The sequence below is a fragment of the Passer montanus genome, unplaced genomic scaffold (assembly GCF_014805655.1).
Source record: "Passer montanus isolate IOZ18808 unplaced genomic scaffold, ASM1480565v1 scaffold85, whole genome shotgun sequence".
Classification (NCBI taxonomy): Eukaryota; Metazoa; Chordata; class Aves; order Passeriformes; family Passeridae; genus Passer; species Passer montanus.
In genome coordinates this window covers 1,583,155-1,604,412 of record NW_024373812.1, presented here as the reverse complement: position 1 = coordinate 1,604,412, position 21,258 = coordinate 1,583,155, and the positions used below count along the sequence as shown (strand labels likewise).

Below are 21,258 nucleotides of genomic sequence, written 5' to 3'. Positions count from 1 at the left end.
GCTGACAGCTGAAATTCTACCCCTCAAGCAATGCAAGCTGAACTGAGCCCAGTGTGGTCTGAAAGGTAAATATATCCTCAAATGCAGATGAGACAGAAGTGTACATTCTCCCATCTCACAGCAACTCTCCAAATAATTTCCCATTGTATCTTGCAGACCTGGATGCATATGCTGGGAGTTGACACAGCTGGAAATCCTACAGCATATCCAAAAGGATCCCCGAAGGTCAAAGAGCAAAGTACATGGTAGATAAACTGCCACCTTCTGATCCTTGTCATATTCAGCTTTCTTTCCATAAGACCCTCTCTCATTGTAGCCCTGCTGCTTTAAGCTGCTGCTGCAGTAGTGCAGAGGTCCTTCCAAGAAGCCGGTGTAGCCAGGGGGTACCTTTGGGCCTCACGTTGCCTTTGAGCCAAGCTACAGAAGCAAGAGGCTATTGATTTCAACCCTGGTTCTGAAACATCCTCACTGCCTCATTGATTATAACAGGGGCAAGTTTTCTGAAGGCCTGGAAAGCCCTCTGAGAAGCTCTGAGACTCTGATGTGACAGCTGGCTGCAGTCTGGCAGCAAGGGTCAGGTATGAGCACTGCAGCTGATTTTACAGTCCACGGGAGTCACACCAGATCATTAGAGCTAGGGACCAGTGGGCCTCAAAGCAACGTGCTGCCAGGATCAGACTGAGACCTGGTCAAAAAAACAGATGCAAAAACACGTTCAAAAGAAAAAGCAGAACAGGCACCACTGCAGTTATGGACTTTGTATCTGCACTAGCTGTCTTGAGATTTTAAATTTTTCTTTCACTACAGATAAACATCAGCCAGCACAGGTGTCACAGGCCTTTTAAGCAATGGGGAAGTAACTAATTACCTCAGTGGGGATGCCCTCTCAGGTATTCAAAACAACATGTGCTATGTGAGTACAGCCTGCCAGTGCACCTGACACATCCCCTGCCATAGGTGGGGAGGGCACTACCCTCCCCACCTATGGTAGTTCAAGATCCAGGAGTGAATTTAACCAGCAGAACAAAGAAGGATGATCAAAATTAGCAGGTCTAGGAAGACCATGATAAAAGTGTGTGTTACCAGTGTACTTTTTCTTGGAGGACTGTGAGAATTGGAATAGTTCAGGCACACCACATCAGAGTGGTGTGAGGGAATCAGCTCACGCACCACTGAGATGTATTTGTCATTGGGGGGAAGTACAGCAGCTGTCTAGTCATGTACAGTAGCAGTGTGTAACAGTTTTAATCTAAGAATGCCTGAATTAATTGGACCTCTGGGGGAACTGGGGAAGGCAAAGTGTAATTACTAGAGCTTAAATTTATCCAACTTGAAAAAATCCCAAGTTATTCCTGGAAAAACTATTATGTAACCTTCCATAGTGAAACCTATTGTTCAAAAGGACCCAGGATGCGGGGTTATTATGTCCCATTGAAAGTTATCCAGTGCTGTAGAGAAATTGTTCATACTCACTTTTCAAATATCAGATAATCTTAAGGGGTTAATCTCATGCAGGCAGGTTGGATCAATGAAAAACGCAAATCAATATATACCAATGGACTATCAGAGCAACAGAGCTCCTTACACTGATTTATAAATGCTTCATGCCTGCCTAAGGTGTGCTTACTAGTTTGTTTACATCATGAGAGTTATTTAAAATAAAATAAACAAGCATTAATTTTTTTCATTCCTCTGGCCACCCTGAAGGCAGCTGTCATGTTGTGGATGGCAGAAGCCTATTGAGAAGTGATCTAGAGTTAATGTCAGACTGTGAGCTTCTGAGCAGCCACAATTCTCTATCATTCAGTAAATTTAGCAACAGATGTGATTGGTTTCTTATTTAAATTGAGATAGTTACAGAAATATTAAGGTAACGTTAAGTTAAGCCACCATTAGGCTAGAGAGTAATTTAACTAGTAGAAACATGGCAAGTGAATCAAGATGAACTGATCACACTTTTTTGTTTAGACAAAGAGAAAAATGTCCAAATTCAGCCCTGAGACTTACTTCTCAGTAGCAGGGTCTCTGCAGAAAACTCACCTGGAGCACATGGTCCTTCAGTTATGGAGCTGTCTATGCTAACCTAGGTAAACTACGAGCTGTCTGAGCTGCATGCATTGTTTGAGAGCCCATCAGCCTCCTGGCACTTGCTGACAGGATGGGCTGGTGCTGCACCTCCTTTCAGCAGCCACCTGAGATCTGATGCAGCTGACCACCAGCCCTGGGGTCTTATGGTCTTGCTCAGAAATTAATGCAATGGCAAAGAGCAACTTGGGGCATGCCCTCACTGGAGGAGGCTCTGCTGTTCAGGTAGCAAGAGGACATCTTCCAGGACACAGAGTCACACATCCAAGGCATTTAGAAAGCTTATTTTTATATTTGCAAGCTTAGAAAGATATATATTAGAAAGATATATATTTGCAAGCTTCCACTGGATCTTTGTACGCTTGCTTTGTGGAACTAGAACTCTGATACTATTCATACTGGTTTTTTGTCACATGCTTTTGATAAACACAAACCTGGCAATGAAAATCTTTATTTAACAAAAAAAACAAAAACAAAAAAAAGCTACTAAAATTTTTCTTGCTCATTTCCACCTATTCATAGACAGGGTTGGGTGAGGACAATCTTTTAGATATCATGTGCCTATGGATAACTGGAATTCATGGAACTCTGATACCAATGCATTACAGTTTTGTGTGGTTAGTGAAAGTTGGGTTTCCATTTGACACTTCATGTCTCAGATGTACATTTAAGAATTTGATCCAGTTAATACACACTTAAGCTTTTATCCACTAAAAATCTCCCTGGGACATATGGACTGACAAAGCTGATGACACTGTCCCAAAATTGGCTCTGAAGTGACAGTGGGCAGCTGTTAACACAGCTCAATGCTGAAAGCTGATCTGGCTTCATCTGCAGGCAGCCATGGAATTGCCTGCCCTCCAAACATTTCAGCAGAAAGAAAGAGGGATCATAGCCAAAGGAAATGAGAAAGTGATAGGCATAAAAAATGAAATCAGCTCAAGTGCCACAGAGGGTGTTTGAATAAGTCTAAACACAGGCACAACTTTGCTCTCCTAAGAGGCTTAGCACTGTCTTCCCAGGGCTAGCTTTCACACAAGGAAGCATTTTGGCTCACTCTAAAGAAGAAATGAAGTGTTTAAAGGCATTTCAGGAATACCAGAACAAATTCAGTGCTAACATGATGGGGGAAATAGCCACCACCAGCAAAACATTTGCTCTGCTAACACAGTCATACTGCTGAATTTCATTCCTTTTCTCTAAGTACAATTTGAGACGCACTCCAGAAATAAAAATTTCAGGGGAAGACAGAGAAATTATGTCAACACCCCTCCACCAAGTCTCCTAGGAATGAATAAAATGTAGTGGAAGTTCAGCACCAGGCTCTGCAGCACCAATGGTAAGAGGGACTAGAAATGCAACTATGGGCATAAACTGAGCTCAGCTCCTATCTAGTAGGAGCCATTTTCCAGACTCAGGGCTAAATACATGATGATGAGAGAAATTGTTACAGCACAGTCTTCTGACATCAGCTCTGCTCTCAGGTGATGACCAGTTGTGAGAACAGACATCATCCAAAGAGGAAGCATAATACATGCCTTGTTCCCTCCACCCAAAGAGTAGGCAAAGGGATTTAATTTCATCTGAAGCTATAATATTGTAATGGTCTTGTCCACTAATCAGAGAAAATAATATCCTGGTCTTCTGAGGTTATTACTAAAATTTCCATTAAATTTATCAGGATAAGGACAGGGCCTTTGATCACAGGGGATGAATCTGTCTAATACATGTTGCTGAGGAATGTTTTATCCAGTCTTTGTCCCTCTGACTGATTATATGTTTTGCACATAGCAGCTGCATAGGAAATGTGGAAAAGATCCTCACAGGGATGCGGTCTGAATGAATGCTAAAAACACTGCTAGAAAATTTACTTGCTGGAAACAGCAACCCTGCAAAAGGCCATGGGATAACATGGCAGCTGGTGGCTCCCCTTGGCAGAATAGGGTGGGATTTAGGAAAGGAATTCACAAAAGGAAAATCAATGCCCTTACTAGAGACACAGGATCATACTCTACAGTTCAAGCCCAAGGACTCCATGCTTTGTGGGCTGTTCCCAGCATGTTTGACAGGAGACCATGTTAGCCCTGAGGATAGCCTTGCCCCTGAAGGGAGCTAGGAGGATAGAAGAAAGCAAGTGTGAGGCCTGGGACCCAGGGCAAGAGAGCACCTAGAAATCAATGACATGCATTTGGTGAGAGTCTGAAAATCAAAACTGCAGAATCAGGTACGATGTGCTGTTCAGTGTTACTGCTGGGGCTGAGCAAGCTGCAAGGAAATCTGTAGCATCGTGGGTTGTGGTCACTTGGTGTTCAGATGTAGCTCATCCACAAGACCTTGCCATGATTTCATGTTCCCATAAAGAATTTCTGCTTTGGAAAATTATCAGCGGATATGAGGTCAGCTTCAGAAGCTAGACAGACTCTCAGGTACTGCAACATGCCCAAGTACCCCATCTGTTAATACACCAAAGCACAAAGGACATGTGAGTTTAGAACCTAGCGGATCTTGCACACAGTACCCTTAGAAACCACACCAAATTCTTGGAAACAGATATTTAATAGTAAATAAAAGAGTACAAAAAAATGACCGCCTGATAGTTTGAAAAGGAATGACAACTGCAGCTCATCCAGTTGCACCCAGCAGCTGAAATGAGCACCCTGGTAGACAAAGTTGTTCTTTGGCAGGATGACCTCAGCCAATGGAGTAGCATGCCAGATAGGAGTCAGCAGAGCAGTGCCAGTGACCTCAGGACAGCACTATGAAATGCCCAAAGGACCGCCAGAAAAGGACAGAAGTAACATTTTCATCAATGTGACACAGGCTTCTTATGTAAAGCTACTCCTCAGAAAAAAAAGCTTTAGAACCTCCTGCTTAATAGGGCCTTTGGAGGCTTCTGGCAGGAAGAAATACAAGCTGATAGCACTGAGCCAGTATTCACCTGTGAGGAGTGAGTCAAGAGCACGTTTTGTCACATGGCTACAGCAGAAGCATCTGCTGGGGAAAGTGCACAGTGTGCATTTCAGAGGCAATTGCATTCAGTCCTTACTGCCTTCTGGCTGTCAGCACTCAGCTTCAGCAGAGCTGCTGGGTACTGCAGCTACCCTATGTTCCACGGTGCCTTCAGTCTCAGGAAGTGGGTCACCAGCCTCCTAGCACTCAGCCACGGGGAAAGCAGCAACAGCCTGAAGGATTAGGAGGCAGAGGGCAGATAGCTACAGCAAATGAAGTCACACTTGATATTTGCTGTAGCTGCTTGCATCCAAAAAGGCTCAGACAGGACTGGGAAGGAAGTGTTTACACACATCCAGCCTGCAACAAGGGATAAAAATCATAATGTGCGTGGCTTTGTGAAGCCTCCACAGCATAGCTCTGTTGCCATGAAACGGGGGAAGTGTTCCTAATTTGGTCACACAGAATTTCTGGGAGTGAGGGAGAATGAGGCAAGAATTACAAACAATTAGGTGCTGAGAAATGCAAACTGACAACCACACTAAAGTTTTTACTTTTAATTTCCTATATGTTATCCTAGACAAGAATATAGGGATTTTAGTTTGGGATAGCATTTTAGAAAGAAAAGCGTGGAAACACTCTTCTTCATCAACAATGGTGGTCTGTGTGCCTCTGAGCAAGTGGCTCTGAGCAGATGACTTCTAAGGAGGCAGTCTCAGTTTAAGCAATTTGTCCAATGAAATAAGGTATCCAAATCCACAAGTCTATTTCCACCAAACTTGGAAGCAAATTAATCTCTGAGGCTTTAACTGAAGTTTCTGATGGTGTTTGAAGACAGGGAACTGGTTAGTATCCCCGGGGAAAAAGAAAACACATTAGATGTTCAAATATTCATTTCAAAGAGATCTTCCCAATTAATTCTAGTGACAACAAAAAACCTGATCTCAGTCATGTGCAGAACTGTATCCTGCTGAAAATCACAGAGTATTTAGTTGCTGCTGTGGCACCACCCAATTTCCCTGGCAAGGCCTTTCAGCTCATGTTCTTTGCCTCTTTCCCCACCCAGAGTCCCAGTCTTCTTTCCAAGCTATGCAACATATGCTATGTAGGGTCCAACCTGCCATCTTTGCTGTCATCCACTCACTATTAATTTGGAGTCAAATACTTCACCCTCACAATTGTAATTCATGAACATGAGGCAGTGCAGGGACAGAAAGGGAAGGTAAAATCCTCCTACAAGTTTTCCCATTAGGACAGATTGTGCAGAGAAAACCAAGTTGCTTCTGGGTTCATTTTCCACCCATGTCCCTATTTTGGTCCAGGCTACATCTGTCACTCCTGAAGGTTCTTAAAGACAAACTGTGTTGGTGCCGTTAGGTAGGGTCAAGCTTAACATTTCTACCTTAACAAAGTTAAGGTAGAAAGGAAGGACACTCCTTCCTGCCATTTGAGGGATGTCGGGCCCTTTTCTGATTCTGTTGGGCTTTGTGGGAGATCCTGTGAAAGCCTTGGAGTTGTACATGTACCAGCATTTTCCATAGTCATGGGTGCAGGGATTGTTGGGATAGCAGGAAGTTTGGTTCCTCAGTCTTCCCTGAGATGCTGAAACAGACAGCACTGATATGTGGTGCACTTAGCACCACCTTGGTGCTCAGTCTGCAAGCACCACAAATGACTCTGATGGGAAAATGTCATACGGGGGCATTAACTGGCTCCCAAGAAACAGCACTTAAAAGGTCAAGTTCCGTTTTCAAAACTTCTGGACTTAGGTTAAGGCGACATCTTGAAACAAATGACATGACACAAAATATCAGAAGGAAGCATATGCTTTGCCTTGATAAAATTAGGGCTCTCTTTGGCAAAATTGCATTGACTTTTGGTGGCTGGGAATTCAAAATGTCTATTCAAGTTCTTGCTGTTTGCCACACATTAATCTAATGAGTAGCCTGTGAAATAAACCATTAGAAAAGCCCTTGTTAAATTGTATCAAAGTAAATGGTTATCTAAAATAGACACCACAGGGAGGTTCTTAATTAGTCTGTTGTCAGCTGGGACTGGAAATGCTTGCAGCAGCATGAGGCTAATTAATTTCTCATTCTGCCACATGGCAGTTTCCTGTCAAAGCACAAGGTACGAGTCAAAGCATACCAATGGCTCGTTGCTCCTTTTCAGAGACCGTGACAGCAGCAGAGGAGAGTTCCAGACTAGCCTGTACTCACTTTTCATAGGGAGATGGGTTGAGGGGGTGTCCAAGCCAAGGTGGCTGTGCCTGCGGTAAATTGTCTGTCTAGAGAAGGAGTCTCTGATGCCCATATTCTATTGCTTCAGTGGGACACTGCTTCCTGGGTGGAAAATGTAAGTTAGTCTTGGGAGGAGGGCATTGGGAATCAGCTGGAATCCCCAAGGATGTGCTTAGGCAAGAGTCTTTATCCTATCTCAGGCTGACACTGTGTGAGTTGTGCTGCAGCAGTCAGGGAAGCGGGAAGCACACTGGCTTCTCCTTTAGCAGTTTCCTCTCCTGCAGGCCTTGGGGCTAGACCTCTGGCAGCTGCCCTGCTGTAACAGGACTTCTGGGAATAGGCCAGCTAAAGAGACAGTGCCCACACACTCTGGTGACCCAAAATGCCGTCAGAGTCTGAGGAACCACTTGCACTTTGCAGGAAGGAGCAAAAAGTTACAAAATTTCTATTACCATGTCTTTCCTACCACCATGCCAATGAAAAATGTATTTGTTGGTGGAAGTGATTTAAACAGTTTTTCACATGCTTTTGACAGTACTTCACAGCAACCCGCAGAGCAAAAAAGGAACCTGCCATGTGGCCTTCTTTGTGGGCTAGAGATCCCTTGACAGAGGAGGTAGGGCACCTGACACTGGATGTAGAGATGGAGCCTCAACCCTCAATGGTGATGGGCTGTGAAGGCCCAGCAATAGTAAACACATTGGGTAAATATTCTCTGGCACCCTCTAACCATCTCTGGGGTGTGGTAAGGAACATCCCTGCTCAAATGGAGCTGCCCCAGTGGCCTGCATTGTCTGTGCTCCAGATAGAGTGCAGGGGGAATGAGGGTGGGCAGAGGAACAGCTCTGGCACTTCTTCTCAAGGCTTGGTTTGCACCAACCCCTCATCCTGCAGCATGGCTAGAGACCTTCATGTGCTCCACTTCTCCTCTGCAACATTTGTAGCTCTTTTTACAGCATACTTCCCCATCCTTCTCATTTGTTCAGAGACACAGGTCTGTTCTACAAAAAGGGAGTGAAAAGCAGGGTATTTACACCCACGCTTGCAATCAGGAGCCATTTGACATCCCCTGATATCAGCATGCAAGGTTTTTACCAACCCTGAATGTTGCAAGCACTCCAAGTATACAGCAATAAAAACTTTATTACACCCCTGCATCAAATGCCTTTGAAACACAAGAATACCCTACTGTATTGAAATGTGTGTAATGCTGGCAAAGTCCTGCCCCATCACTGCCCTTCACACCTTTGTGGTTACACACCTCCTTATGTAGTAAACACCAGGATCTGGTCTGTACATAAAGCATTCCCAGAGCTGTGCTCCCAGCACAGTGAACACACAACCCTTCCTTTAAATACTGCTCCCTGACACAGTACAGTACCACGACTGACTCATGCTTGTTGTCATCTCACCATCTGCGATGGCTTAGTTAGATAATGGATACTTTAGGGTGCAGCTTAGGGGAAAAGGGAACAAGTCCATAGAAAGCAAATATTACTATCTGTGAAGCTGTCCCCCTAAGCTGCCTAATCAGTTGGTAGGACAATAAGGTTAATCAAGTACACATTTAGCCACTCTTATGAGTGATGTCGGTACAAGTCAGTTCTGAATTTTTAGACTGTGGTGGCATGCAAGGGCCGTGGTGATGCACATGCATTTTTCTTTGGACAACAGAACATGGAATTTTTCCCCACTCCATCACAGCCTTACCACTACTACCACTTCCTATCCATTCATTGCACTATCCATGGAGGAAAACAGCAAGATATTCCTAAAACCATTTCTGCATATTCTTCCCTCATTGAGGGTACCTTTGGGTACAAACTCAAACACTGTTTCCTCTGAAGGCAGTCTTCAGCATCATGTTCACCATGCTGGAAGGAAGCCTGTACAGACTTCTGTCACGCCCTGATCTTGGTCTCCGGTTTACCCAAAAGCCAAATAAGAAAACGGAATTTCATAGTGTGTATGTGCTTTGGTCTGATCCCCAGCAGTGCTTATTGCCAGGTATCAATCACTGGGACAGCAGAGCTGGCAGATGCCTATCTCACAGCTCACCTCTCTCCCCTGGTCTTTAGAGAGGCCCTGAAAGCTCTTCACAGTGGCCACCAGCAGCAGCTAGCTGGGCTGAGGTGAGATGAGATGAGATGAGATGTCTCCCAAGGAGTGGTCCACAGCTGCTGGAGGACACTGGTTGACAAACCTCCTCTCAAATGCTCAGCTTGCTGGGTGGCAGAGGGTGAAATAGCAGGTATTTCCCAAGGGCAGCAAGAAGAGGGGCTGCCAGGCAAATGCCTGAGAGTGAGGGGCTACCATGGGACCTCAGAAAACCACTCCTGGTGCCTGCAGCCATGTGATGGCTGATGATCTGCTGGAGCAGATGGTTCAGGGAAACCATCACCATTTGACATGTATTAGACATGCTGCCTCCTGAAAAGAAACCAGATTTCATGTTATTCAAGAATACAGCTGCCCTGTGATTCATGTGCACACTTAGTGCCCCTCTGCATACTTTTCCCCAGAGAATTCCTGGTGTACCATGCAGATTTCACCCCTTCAAAGAGAGATTCTTTCATCCCCATCTCCTGTAAGAAATGTTTTGCCTATCTCTCTCCAGTACCCCTGCAAACATTGATGAGTGCTCAGTTTTTCTCGGGTTCCTGCTTTCAGGATGACCCCAGAGTCCCTTTTTCCCAGCCGATGGTCAAAGAAAGAGTTGGAATTCTTCAGCTCTGGTTCACAGGGTTGTTTATTGTCTCTTATCTATTTTTTTTTTCCAGACCTCCAGAGGTCTGTTCAGCAGGTCTGTCAAGGCCACACTGCCCACCCCTGGGGTGGTGTCTACATTTCGTACTATGAATTGCATGTACTTTATTTATCATTATTTTCCAATACCTATCACCTATGTTAGACTGTTTTCTTCTATTTTAAACCAATCCAAATGTGCCAACATCACCAAGAAGATGGAAGCTAGGAAGAAGAAGGAAGAAGAATAGGACAACACCCAGATCTCTCCATCTTGCCTCCTAGACCCCCTATAGGAAAATCCCCAAAACTCCACTTTTCACCAGGTGATTGATTCATTATTACTCTTCTTAAACTTCTGTGACTTGTGATTCTTCATACAAGGTTGGTAAGTTGCTCCATGGGTTAGGATCGAAATCCCAAATGTCTTTGGCTTCATGCCAGGACTCCCCAGCCCCCTGCCAGGGGCACGTGTCATCCAAGGCACCCAGAGGGGTGTCCTGGGTTCCGACAAGTCTGTGCATGCACACATCCGTCATTTTCTCTGCCATAAAAGAATCACAGAATAGTGCATGTTGGAAGAAACCTCTAATCATGGGTTGGAAGAAACCTCTAAGCAGGGTCATCTACAGCAGGTTGAATCTACATCTACAGCACGGCCCAGGACCGTGTCCAGATGACTTTTGAGTATTTCCAAGGATGGAGACTGCACCACCTCTCTGGGCAACCCGCCCCACTGTTTGGTCATCCTCACGATGGAAAAGTGTATCCTGAAGTTCAGAGGGAACTTCCTGTGTTTCTGTTTGTGCCCACTGCCTCTGGTCCTGTCACTGGGTACTACTGGAAGGAGCTCTGCTGTGTCTTGTTTGTGACCTCCCTTCATGCACTCATAGACATTGATGACATCCCTCTGGGCCTTCTTCTCTTCAGGCTGAACAAGCCCAGCTGCCTCAGCCTTTCCGCATAGCAAAGGTGCTCCAGTCCCTCAGTCATCCTAATGACCCTTCCATTGAAGGGTCCATTGAAGCGTGGATTCTCTGCAATATGTTCATGGCTCTACTGTATCGAGGAGAGCAGAACTGGACAAAGTACTTTAGGGATATCTCCACCAGCTCTGCACAAAGGAGCAGGATCACCTCCCAGCTGGTTGGCAATACTTCTGCTAATGCAGCCAGGGACATCATTCTCCTTCTTTGCCACAAAGGCACACTGCTGTCTTATGTTCAACTTGGTGTCCTCCAGGACTCCTAGATCCTATTCTATCAAGCTGCTTTCCAGCTGGGCAGTACCTAGCATTTATATACATATATTTTTTTTTTTTCTCCCCAGGTGCAGGATTTGGCATTTCTCCTTGATGAATTTCATTAGGCTCCTGTCAACCCATTTCTCAAGGCTGTTGATGTCCCTGTGATGGTAACATGACTCTCTGATATCAGCTGCTCCTCCTACTTTTATGTTCTCTGAAAAATTCCTGATTGTGCGCTCTGCCTCATCATCCAGATCATTCACGAAGATTGTTGAAGGACCCAGTGTTGGACCCTGGCACACACTGCTAGTCACCAACATTCAGCCAGATGTTGTGACACCAATCATCAGCATTTGGGTCTGCCCATTTGGGCAGCTTTCAGCCAAGCTCACTGTCTGCTCACCTAACCCATACAACAAGTGCCTGTCTAGGAGGACCTTATGGGAGACAGCGTCAAAGGCCTTCCTGAAGTCCAAGCAGACAGTACCCGCACTCCCCTCATGCAGCAAGCCAGCCATTTCACTGTGAGCTACCAGGCTGAACAAGCATGACTTCCCCCTTTGTGAATCCATGCTGACCGCTTCTGATTATTTTCTTGTCATTCATATGCCTGGAAATATTTTCCTAGATTAGCTGGTACGCCCTAGGAAAGGTGCAGATACAGTATGAAGTAATCATGGGTCAGGCAATCAGGACTGCTATGACAAAGATTTCATTTCTTCTTTCATATCAATAGCATAGGATGTTTTGGTTTTTTTAAAAAAGACATATTTGCATTGTTTAAATGAGCTATAGAATTTGATGATATCCATTCCCATTAAAATTTGCTTCAAGTTTAATTGGCTTGGGAAGTTCCAATCTTCCAGAGCCTGCAAGGAACATGCATAGCCTTTTGATCAGTTCCCTTAGTTTTATACTAAATTTTCCTAAACAGACAGGAAGGATGTTAGTAAGCTTCACAGAAAGAATTAGTCATTGCAAGTACCCTAATACATGGTCATGATTATGCTTAAAACTGCTTTAAAAGTGTTCCAGCATATCAAAAATTATTAGCTTCTTCTGCAGAGGTAGGTCAAGACAACCTATTTTCCCTTCCTCTTTCTCCACAGACAAGCAACTCAATTAGAGACCCCCTTTAAGAAGTGTTTGCTAAGTTCTCTGGGACAAAGCAAGCTACCCGTTATTCACCACTGTGCATAACACGCAGTACTTGTGGGTGACTCCCCTGAGTTTACTGCATCTTTTGTGAGCAATTTTCGATAGAAGAAATAACATATATTTAATCAGAAGCTTCCCAAAGGGAAAGAGCATATCAGGCAGAGCGATGCAGATAGATAAAGTTCCCAGTGAATTATATTGGCTAATTTATTGCCTGATGCTGTGACTCATACAGCAGCCTGTACCTCTTCCACAGCAATCCTGCTAAGTCCCCGAGGTCACCTCAAGACGGATGCATGACTCACTACCAGGGTTTCTGAATCCCACTCCTGGTGTGATGGCTCAGTGACAAAACACAAGCCCTTCAGGCATCTGATATTTCTCTTTTGCCCCTTGTTTATTGATCAGATGCTCTCATCAGCAGAGTCCTTCCACATCCGGCCAATTGGCCAGCAAGCAGCAGTCAAGAACAAATTATTGTCTTCGAGCAAGACCCAGGGGCTTGAGTGAAGAGTCAGAGCCCAAAAATCCTCTCTCAGGTGAACTTCTTGTGCTTGAGGACATGAAGACCCAGAGAACTTTTCAGAGCAGTCCAGAAGCATGGAAGAGGCATCAGAAGTGGCTACACAGACTCCATAAGAATAGAAGTAAGGTAATTATGTTATGTGAAGCTGGGTAAACAACAAACATTTTCAAATAGAGGAAAAAAAAAATCTTTCAGCAGAGGCATATGAGGATCATAGCACATAGTTGCACATTACAAAAAAAATTGTCAAGTATTTTCTTTTGTATATGCTGCCAAGAAAACACAATGTACAAAAAGGCCTGGAGATGGATGTTGCGCATTCAGCATCCACTTTCAGCAAGGAGTACTTGCTGCAGACAGGAAGAACTTTTGTGAAGCAGCTCTTGAGCAGGTTTGAAGCGCCTGCCAGTGACCTCAGCAGAATGACTGACTGTCTCCTCAAGCTAATGGGGTGGCTCAAATATGTGCACAAGTGCATTACTGTAAAAGCTTGAAACTCGAGTATCCCAATCCACACAGAACTTGCTAGCAAAACAAGTCCCATGTTCCATATCCAGATTACAGATAGGACTTACATGATCCCACACTCAAAAACAGTACAAAGTTTTAGCATTGCCATAGAGCTTGTAAGGTGAAATTAGAGTCTAATTTTACTTATGTTATTAAAGGCTTATGGAGTTCTTACATGGTATGAGATAAGTAAGCCAGCTGTCAATTGTAATGTATTAAATCAAAACTCTATCTGCCAGATCTTTTAATTTTAGGATACTAAAAATTACGGCACACACACTTTTCCATGGATTTTGCAGTACTTCCTGGTCAGAGAAAGTCTTTGCTCTTGCAAAAAGCCCTTGACCAAAGCAGATAATTGTATCTGCAAAACAGCAGGTTCATAGAAGGGTTTAAGAAAGAAGTACCAGGAAAAATTACCTGTCATTCAACTGGTACTCTTTCCACCACATCCATCTTGATCCATCGTTTTCTGCTCTGTGTCTTCAAACCTACATAAAAAACCAAAACGACTGTAGTACATCTAAACCTGCTTATCCAAATAGCTGTTTTGGTTGCTCCATGGTTATTAAGAAAGGTCAAAGAAAATGTACTCCTCTGATGACGTGACCAGAAAACTGGAAACAATGGATGAGACAAGGCTGAGATACCCAGCAACTCTTTTCATTATCAATCTCTTGTTCCTCACCTCTTGAGTGGATGGACAGCATGGTGGGGACTGGTTGAGAGAAGTGCTTCCTTTCTTAAGAGATCAGGTTCCTGATCATTTGAGGAACTTGAATATATGGGATCCACTGAGATGCATCCCAGGAAGTCCTGAGAGAATTGGCTAATGTAGTTGCCAAATCACTCTCTACCATATTTGCAATGCCATGGCAGTCAGGACAAATCCCCAGTGACTGGAAAGAGAGAATAAATACAGTGACTACATCAGTGGACAAGGGAAGGACTGTAAATGTCATTTATCTCCTGTAAAGCCTTTGACATTGTCTCTTACAGCACCCTGCTCTTTACATTAGAGAGAGATGGATTTGATGAGTGGACTTTTAGATAGATAAGGAATTAGTTGGACTGTCACATTCAGAGGGTAATGGTCAACAGCTCAGAGTTCCAATGGACATCAGTGACAAGAGATGTCCCTCTGGGGCAGGTATTGGGACCAGCATTACTTAATATCTCATTAATGACACAGAGGAGGGCATTACATGCACCCTCCGCAAAATTGCAGATGACACCAAGGCAAGTGGTGTGGTTGACACCCCTGAAGGACAGAATGCCACGCAGAGGGATGGGGGCGAGATGGAGAAATGGGCCCATAGGAATCTCAGGATGTTCAACAATTCTCTCAGCATTTCATTGTAGGAAAGATGCTCCATACCTCTAATCATCTTGGTGGCCCTACTCCTTACTTACTCCAACAGGTCCATGTCCTTCCTCTGGGACCCCAGAGCTGGGTGCAGGTTCCAGGTGGGCTCTCAGCAGAGCAGAGCAGAGGGGCAGAATCCCCTCCCTCCCCTGCTGCCCAAGCTGCTTTGGATGCAGCCCAGGACACGTTTGGCTTTCTGGGCTGGGAGTGCCCGTGGCTGGGTCATGTCCAGTTTAAGAAAGAAGTACCAGGAAAAATTACCTGTCATTCAACTGGTACTCTTTCCACCACATCCATCTTGATCCATCGTTTTCTGCTCTGTGTCTTCAAACCTACATAAAAAACCAAAACGACTGTAGTACATCTAAACCTGCTTATCCAAATAGCTGTTTTGGTTGCTCCATGGTTATTAAGAAAGGTCAAAGAAAATGTACTCCTCTGATGACGTGACCAGAAAACTGGAAACAATGGATGAGACAAGGCTGAGATACCCAGCAACTCTTTTCATTATCAATCTCTTGTTCCTCACCTCTTGAGTGGATGGACAGCATGGTGGGGACTGGTTGAGAGAAGTGCTTCCTTTCTTAAGAGATCAGGTTCCTGATCATTTGAGGAACTTGAATATATGGGATCCACTGAGATGCATCCCAGGAAGTCCTGAGAGAATTGGCTAATGTAGTTGCCAAATCACTCTCTACCATATTTGCAATGCCATGGCAGTCAGGACAAATCCCCAGTGACTGGAAAGAGAGAATAAATACAGTGACTACATCAGTGGACAAGGGAAGGACTGTAAATGTCATTTATCTCCTGTAAAGCCTTTGACATTGTCTCTTACAGCACCCTGCTCTTTACATTAGAGAGAGATGGATTTGATGAGTGGACTTTTAGATGGATAAGGAATTAGTTGGACTGTCATATTCAGAGGGTAATGGTCAACAGCTCAGAGTTCCAATGGACATCAGTGACAAGAGATGTCCCTCCGGAGCTGGTATTGGGACCAGCGTTACTTAATATCTCATTAATTACACAGACGAGGGCATTACATGCACCCTCCGCAAAATTGCAGATGACACCAAGGCAAGTGGTGTGGTTGACACCCCTGAAGGACAGAATGCCACGCAGAGGGATGGGGGCGAGATGGAGAAATGGGCCCATAGGAATCTCAGGATGTTCAACAATTCTCTCAGCATTTCATTGTAGGAAAGATGCTCCATACCTCTAATCATCTTGGTGGCCCTACTCCTTACTTACTCCAACAGGTCCATGTCCTTCCTCTGGGACCCCAGAGCTGGGTGCAGGTTCCAGGTGGGCTCTCAGCAGAGCAGAGCAGAGGGGCAGAATCCCCTCCCTCCCCTGCTGCCCAAGCTGCTTTGGATGCAGTCACGGACACGTTTGGCTTTCTGGGCTGGGAGTGCCCATGGCTGGGTCATGTCCAGCCTGTCACCCACCTTGAACTTAGTCCTGTTAAACCTCATGAGATTCTCATGGGCTCACTTCTCAAACTTGTCCAAGTCCCTCCGGATGGCATCCTTACCCTCAGTGGTGTCAACAGCACCCTCAAACCACTCAAAGCAGATTGGCTGCAAACCTGCCAATGGTTTTCCATTACTGAGGAAGACATTAAACAGTGCTTGTCCCAAGGCAGATCCCTAAGGGACACCGTCTATTACCAATGTTCATGTGAAGATTGAGCTGTTGACCATTACCCTCTGGGTATGACTGTTCAACTAATTCCTTACCCACTGAACAGCCCACCCATTAAATCCTTATCTAGACATTTAGAGAGCTACTGCGCACTTTTAATAGGAAATGTCAGTCCAGGGAGGCTGAGAGATCAGTAATTCCCACAGTCCTCTTTCCAACTTCTTTAAAGGTGGGTCCAATATTTCTGCTCTTCAAGTCACCTGGGACTTCACCTGAGTGCCAGGACTTTTCAAGTACCATGGAGATTAGTTTGGCAACTATGTGATCTAATTCCCTTGGGACTTGGGGAAGCATCTGTCATAGTTGAACTCCAGCCAGCAGCCAAGCCCCAGCAGCTGCTCACTCACCCCCCTACCACTGGAACTGGAGAGAGAATCAGAAGAGTAAAAGGTAGAAAAGTCATAGGTTGAGGTATAGACAGTTTAGGAGGGACACTAAAGTCCATGCACACAAGCAAATCAAGACAAGGAATTAATTCACTGCTTCCCATGGGCATGTGTTCAGCCATCTCCAGGAGATCAGGGCCCTATCACACCTGACAGTGACCTAGGCAGACAAACATCATCCCTCCAAATGTCCCAGCTTTTCTCCTTCTTCACTCCACTTTATATCCTGAGCATGGTGTCACATGGTCTGGAAATCCCTTTTGTCACTTTGGGTCACTTTGGGTCACCTCCTCCCACCCTCCCATGCACTCCCAACTTTCTCACCACTATGGAAGTACAAACAGCAGAAAAGGCCTTGGCTCTGTGTAACACCTGCTCAGCAATAACAAAAACATCTCTGTATTATCAACCCTGTGTTCAGCACATGTAAAAAATACAGCTCCACACCAGCCTCTGTAAAGAAATTTAACTCTACCCCAGACAAAACCAGCACAGCATCTCATCAGATCCCATAGACACATATGTTCAGGTTCTTCAGGTGATCACAACCCTGATCTATTACAGTTGAGAACACTTTTTTCCTTCAGTCCCCATCCTGCTGCCCATCCACTCAAGAGGGGGGAAGAGAGGTTGCCATTGAAAACTGAGGTAAAAATGTGGTTGAGTACCTAATTTTTGTGTACAGCACCGGAACAGAAACATACTTCACCTCAAAGGAGTAATTTTTCTTCTCTAGTTATGAACAGGAGAGAAAATGCAACCATTTGCATTGTTGCTCAGTTGTGTCAAGTGGCACTTGCTGATCTCTTGATTTCTAGCTTGGGAAGACAATTTTAACAATCATGGCATGCTTTCCTGGAACTGGGTGATTGTTTTCCCTTTCTATCCCCTCCTGCTGGAAGCATACAATCTTGTCTTGAAATCACTCACAAAGGGACAAATTGAAAACATTTAGTTCCACCTTTGTCCTGACATTTTCTATGTTTTTCTGTCCACTAACAGCTTTCTGTTCCAAAGTAGATGTTCCCTCTTCCATCTCAGTAAGCCTGTCGCTTAAATTTGAAGGGCCATTTTTACTCCTGTTAGATATTCTGACATGTACTTCAGCTCTTACAGCAATTTTCCCCTCCACAAATGCCACTAATATTTACATTTCTGTGTCCTTTTTCTATCTCTGAAGGACTGTTGATGAGTATAGCTTCAGGTAATTGCTTTTCCCAAGCATCATAATTTGTTTTTCAACAAAAGAACAAGATCCAATTTTTTGAAAAACTATCCAAACGCACTAGGGGAGTTGAAGGAGGGTCAGGGAGTAGGAACAGTGACTTTCATTGGCATTAGTTACCAACATACTCATAACTTCATAACTTACACTTTACAACTTTTTAGTTATGTGGGACAGGCATACTGAAGGTTAATCAGTTCCTTTCATCCAGAATCTAGCTGATGGATAAAAAAAAAGGCATTATTGATTCCAATGTAAGGACATAAAAGTGGTGTCTCTGAATAACAGCAGATAGAAAGAAACAGCAAATTTTCACTCTGGAAAATAGGAGCTGAGAATGCTACTGTCATTTCTCATACTACTAAATCCTGCACAGTGGCAAAAGTAGAAGTTAACTTGTGCTAGCTGGAAGGTTTTGATTTTTAAATCATTCAGTCAAGAAAGGTAGTTCTAACAGAGTCCAAAACATTCCTGTTTCAGCCCACTCAGCAACAGGTGAGAGGTTCAGTGTGAATTTTACTGAACAATTTTCTGGAGAACAAGGCACAATAATGACCGTGATCCATTACAAACTTTTAATCTCAGACCCAGGCCATTGCCACTGACTTAAAAATTCTCCCCAGTGTGTACTTCTACTCCCATTTACTCATCCTTCAAATGAAACAGTAAATACTATAACTTGACACCCCATTTACAAAGTGTCCTGTAAGGGAGGAGTTGTTCCCACTTACAAAATTATATTCTTGGACTTACTCTCTACAAGAGAGTAACAACAGAGAGGTGCTCTGTTGATGTTGTACTGTAGGGAGGGTAAATAAAACTCATCCTTTTCATGACCTAAGAAACATCTGAGTGTTTTCTAAACTGGCTTCTCTGAGCTTTCCAAGTTTGTAGTATGAGGAAAATTAATCATGTTAATGGGAAAACTTAAAGACTTAACAAAATTTTAGTTCAGAGTGTCCTTTTCTGTTACCTTAACTTTCTTGGAAGCTTTCTGGTATCACTTCTTTTTGTCTCCCAGTCTCTCTGTCCCAGGTGAAAGCATTTAGTCTTTTGTATCACTGGCAACCTGCCTGAAGATGCTGCTGCCTTTCCACATTCCCACCTGTTTGAGATCCTTTTCTATACTCATTCAGCTGGTGGTGCTTACTTCAAATTACCATCACCGAAGTGCATCAAATCACAGGGACAGAACGTCACCATCACAGTCGGCAAGCCGTGGATACCAAGGGAACCCCAACATCTCTGTTCATTATTAGGGAGGGAGTAACATCAGGAGAGACTTTATCCCTAAGGGCCGCCTTCAGCATGAAATCCAGCTGCCGCACAGCATCTCCTGAAGCCTTGCTCTCCACAGGTGCCTAACTCAGAAGAAGACTCGGCGCAGGACTGCTGTCTGCCCAGAAGACAATTTACTTCGCAAGCCCCGTCCTCACCGAAGAAGAGGCTTTAGGTGCGGGGGCCCGTGCGGAGGATGCACATGCCGGCTTCCCGAGGACGGGCGCCCGTCGGGGGTCCCCTCCCTTTCGCCCAAGAGGGAAAGGCTGCCCGGGGCGGCGGCAGCAGCCGGCCAAGCAGCGGTGGCCATCAGGTAGGGGCAAGCCCGCCGAGCCCCCGCGCCGGCCCCGCAGCATCCCGCGCCGGGCGGTGCGCGTACTCACGGCAGCGCGGGGCTCCGCGGGGGCCGGCTGAGGACGAGGAGGAGGAGGCGGAGAGCGGGCAGGTGAACCCTCGCGGCAGCTGTCTCCCCGGCCGCTGCTGCTGGAAGCCGCCCGGTCTCTCTACGCCCGGCCTCCGGCAGAGCTCGAGCCCCCTGCGCCCGCCGCCAGCGTGGGAGGGCGCGGCGGGGCTGCAGGCGGGGGAGCCGCTCCGACCGGCTCCGGGGAGCGAGGGAACGAGCGAGGGAGGGAGGGAGCGAGGGAGGAGGCAGGAGGCAGGACAGCTCCCGGCCCCGGCCCGCCCTCCGTCTGCGGCTCCACCGAGGGAAAGCCGAGCGGCGCCGGCTGTCGGGGTGCTCCGTGCCTCGCTGCCCGGGAAACTTCGGAAGCTTGCCGGGGAGCGTCTGTCCCCTGCCCCGAGGGGCGCTCCGGCGGAGGGAAGCGTCCCCGTGCGCACCAGCTGGATGGCGCGGACCCTGAGACCCGACGACATCAACCCCCGGACGGGGCTTGTGGTGGCTCTGGTCAGCGTCTTTCTGGTGTTCGGCTTCATGTTCACCGTGTCTGGCATCAAGGGAGAGACCCTGGGAGACATCCCGCTGCTGGCCATCGGGCCGGCCATCTGCCTGCCGGGCATTGCCGCCATCGCCCTCACCAGAAAGACCGACGGCTGCACCAAATGTCCCGAGAACATGCGTCCGTGCTGTAAGGAAGTCAGGGACCGGGATGTCATGGAGCTGCTAAGGACCCCCTCGGACCTGGAGTCTGGCAAGGGAAGTTGTGACGAGCTGGCCAGGAAAGCTTACCGCAAGGACAGGAGGGGGCTGAGGGGAGAGGACACGGTGTTCATCTGCACCACCAGCACCACCGCCGCTGCCACGGCAGAGTGCAAGAGCCTCACCAAAAAGGTGGAGCAGGAGGAGATGCTGAAATACCTGGAGAGCTGTTACCCAGAGATGCCAGAGAATGTGTTCGTGGGAGATGGCTCCACATACAGTGCCTTGGAGAAGAAGAGCTCTTCTCCCAGCAGGGACAGCACTCCTTGCCCTGACATTGAAGACAACATTTTTGTGGCTCCTAAAGATAGTATCATTGTCTGCTCTTACAAGGATAACAGCCCTTATGACAGGTACTGTTGTTACATAAACCCCACTGGAGTCAATTCAGACCAGGAGACCATTGTGTGAAAGATGCATACTTTATATATATGTATGTATACAAAAACTGAAACTTCAACTTCTTGATAGGGGATAATATAGCTGACTGCATGGGACAATCCTGATACTATTTCAATTTAAAGTGGTATGTGACTGATACTCAAACCTTTTGTGCCTGAAGTACGCTTTCTGTAAGTAAACAAGCATGTTTAAAGGTTAAAGAACTCAATTTTTCATTTTTGGAAAAAAAAAAAAGAAATTTAATTTTAATTTTATTTTCTCCCTTTCCCTCCCTTTTGT

At 45.6% G+C, this 21,258-nt stretch overlaps 1 protein-coding gene across 1 annotated transcript; it reads left to right on the top strand.

Moving 5' to 3' along the window:
* The first annotated feature begins 19,947 nt into the window (after window positions 1-19,947).
* On the top strand, window positions 19,948-21,044 carry TMEM215 (transmembrane protein 215). The gene has a single exon (XM_039733270.1). The coding sequence runs from the start codon at window positions 20,266-20,268 to the stop codon at window positions 20,986-20,988; it is 723 nt and encodes a 240-aa protein (XP_039589204.1). The 5' UTR covers window positions 19,948-20,265; the 3' UTR covers window positions 20,989-21,044.
* Window positions 21,045-21,258: the final 214 nt, after the last annotated feature.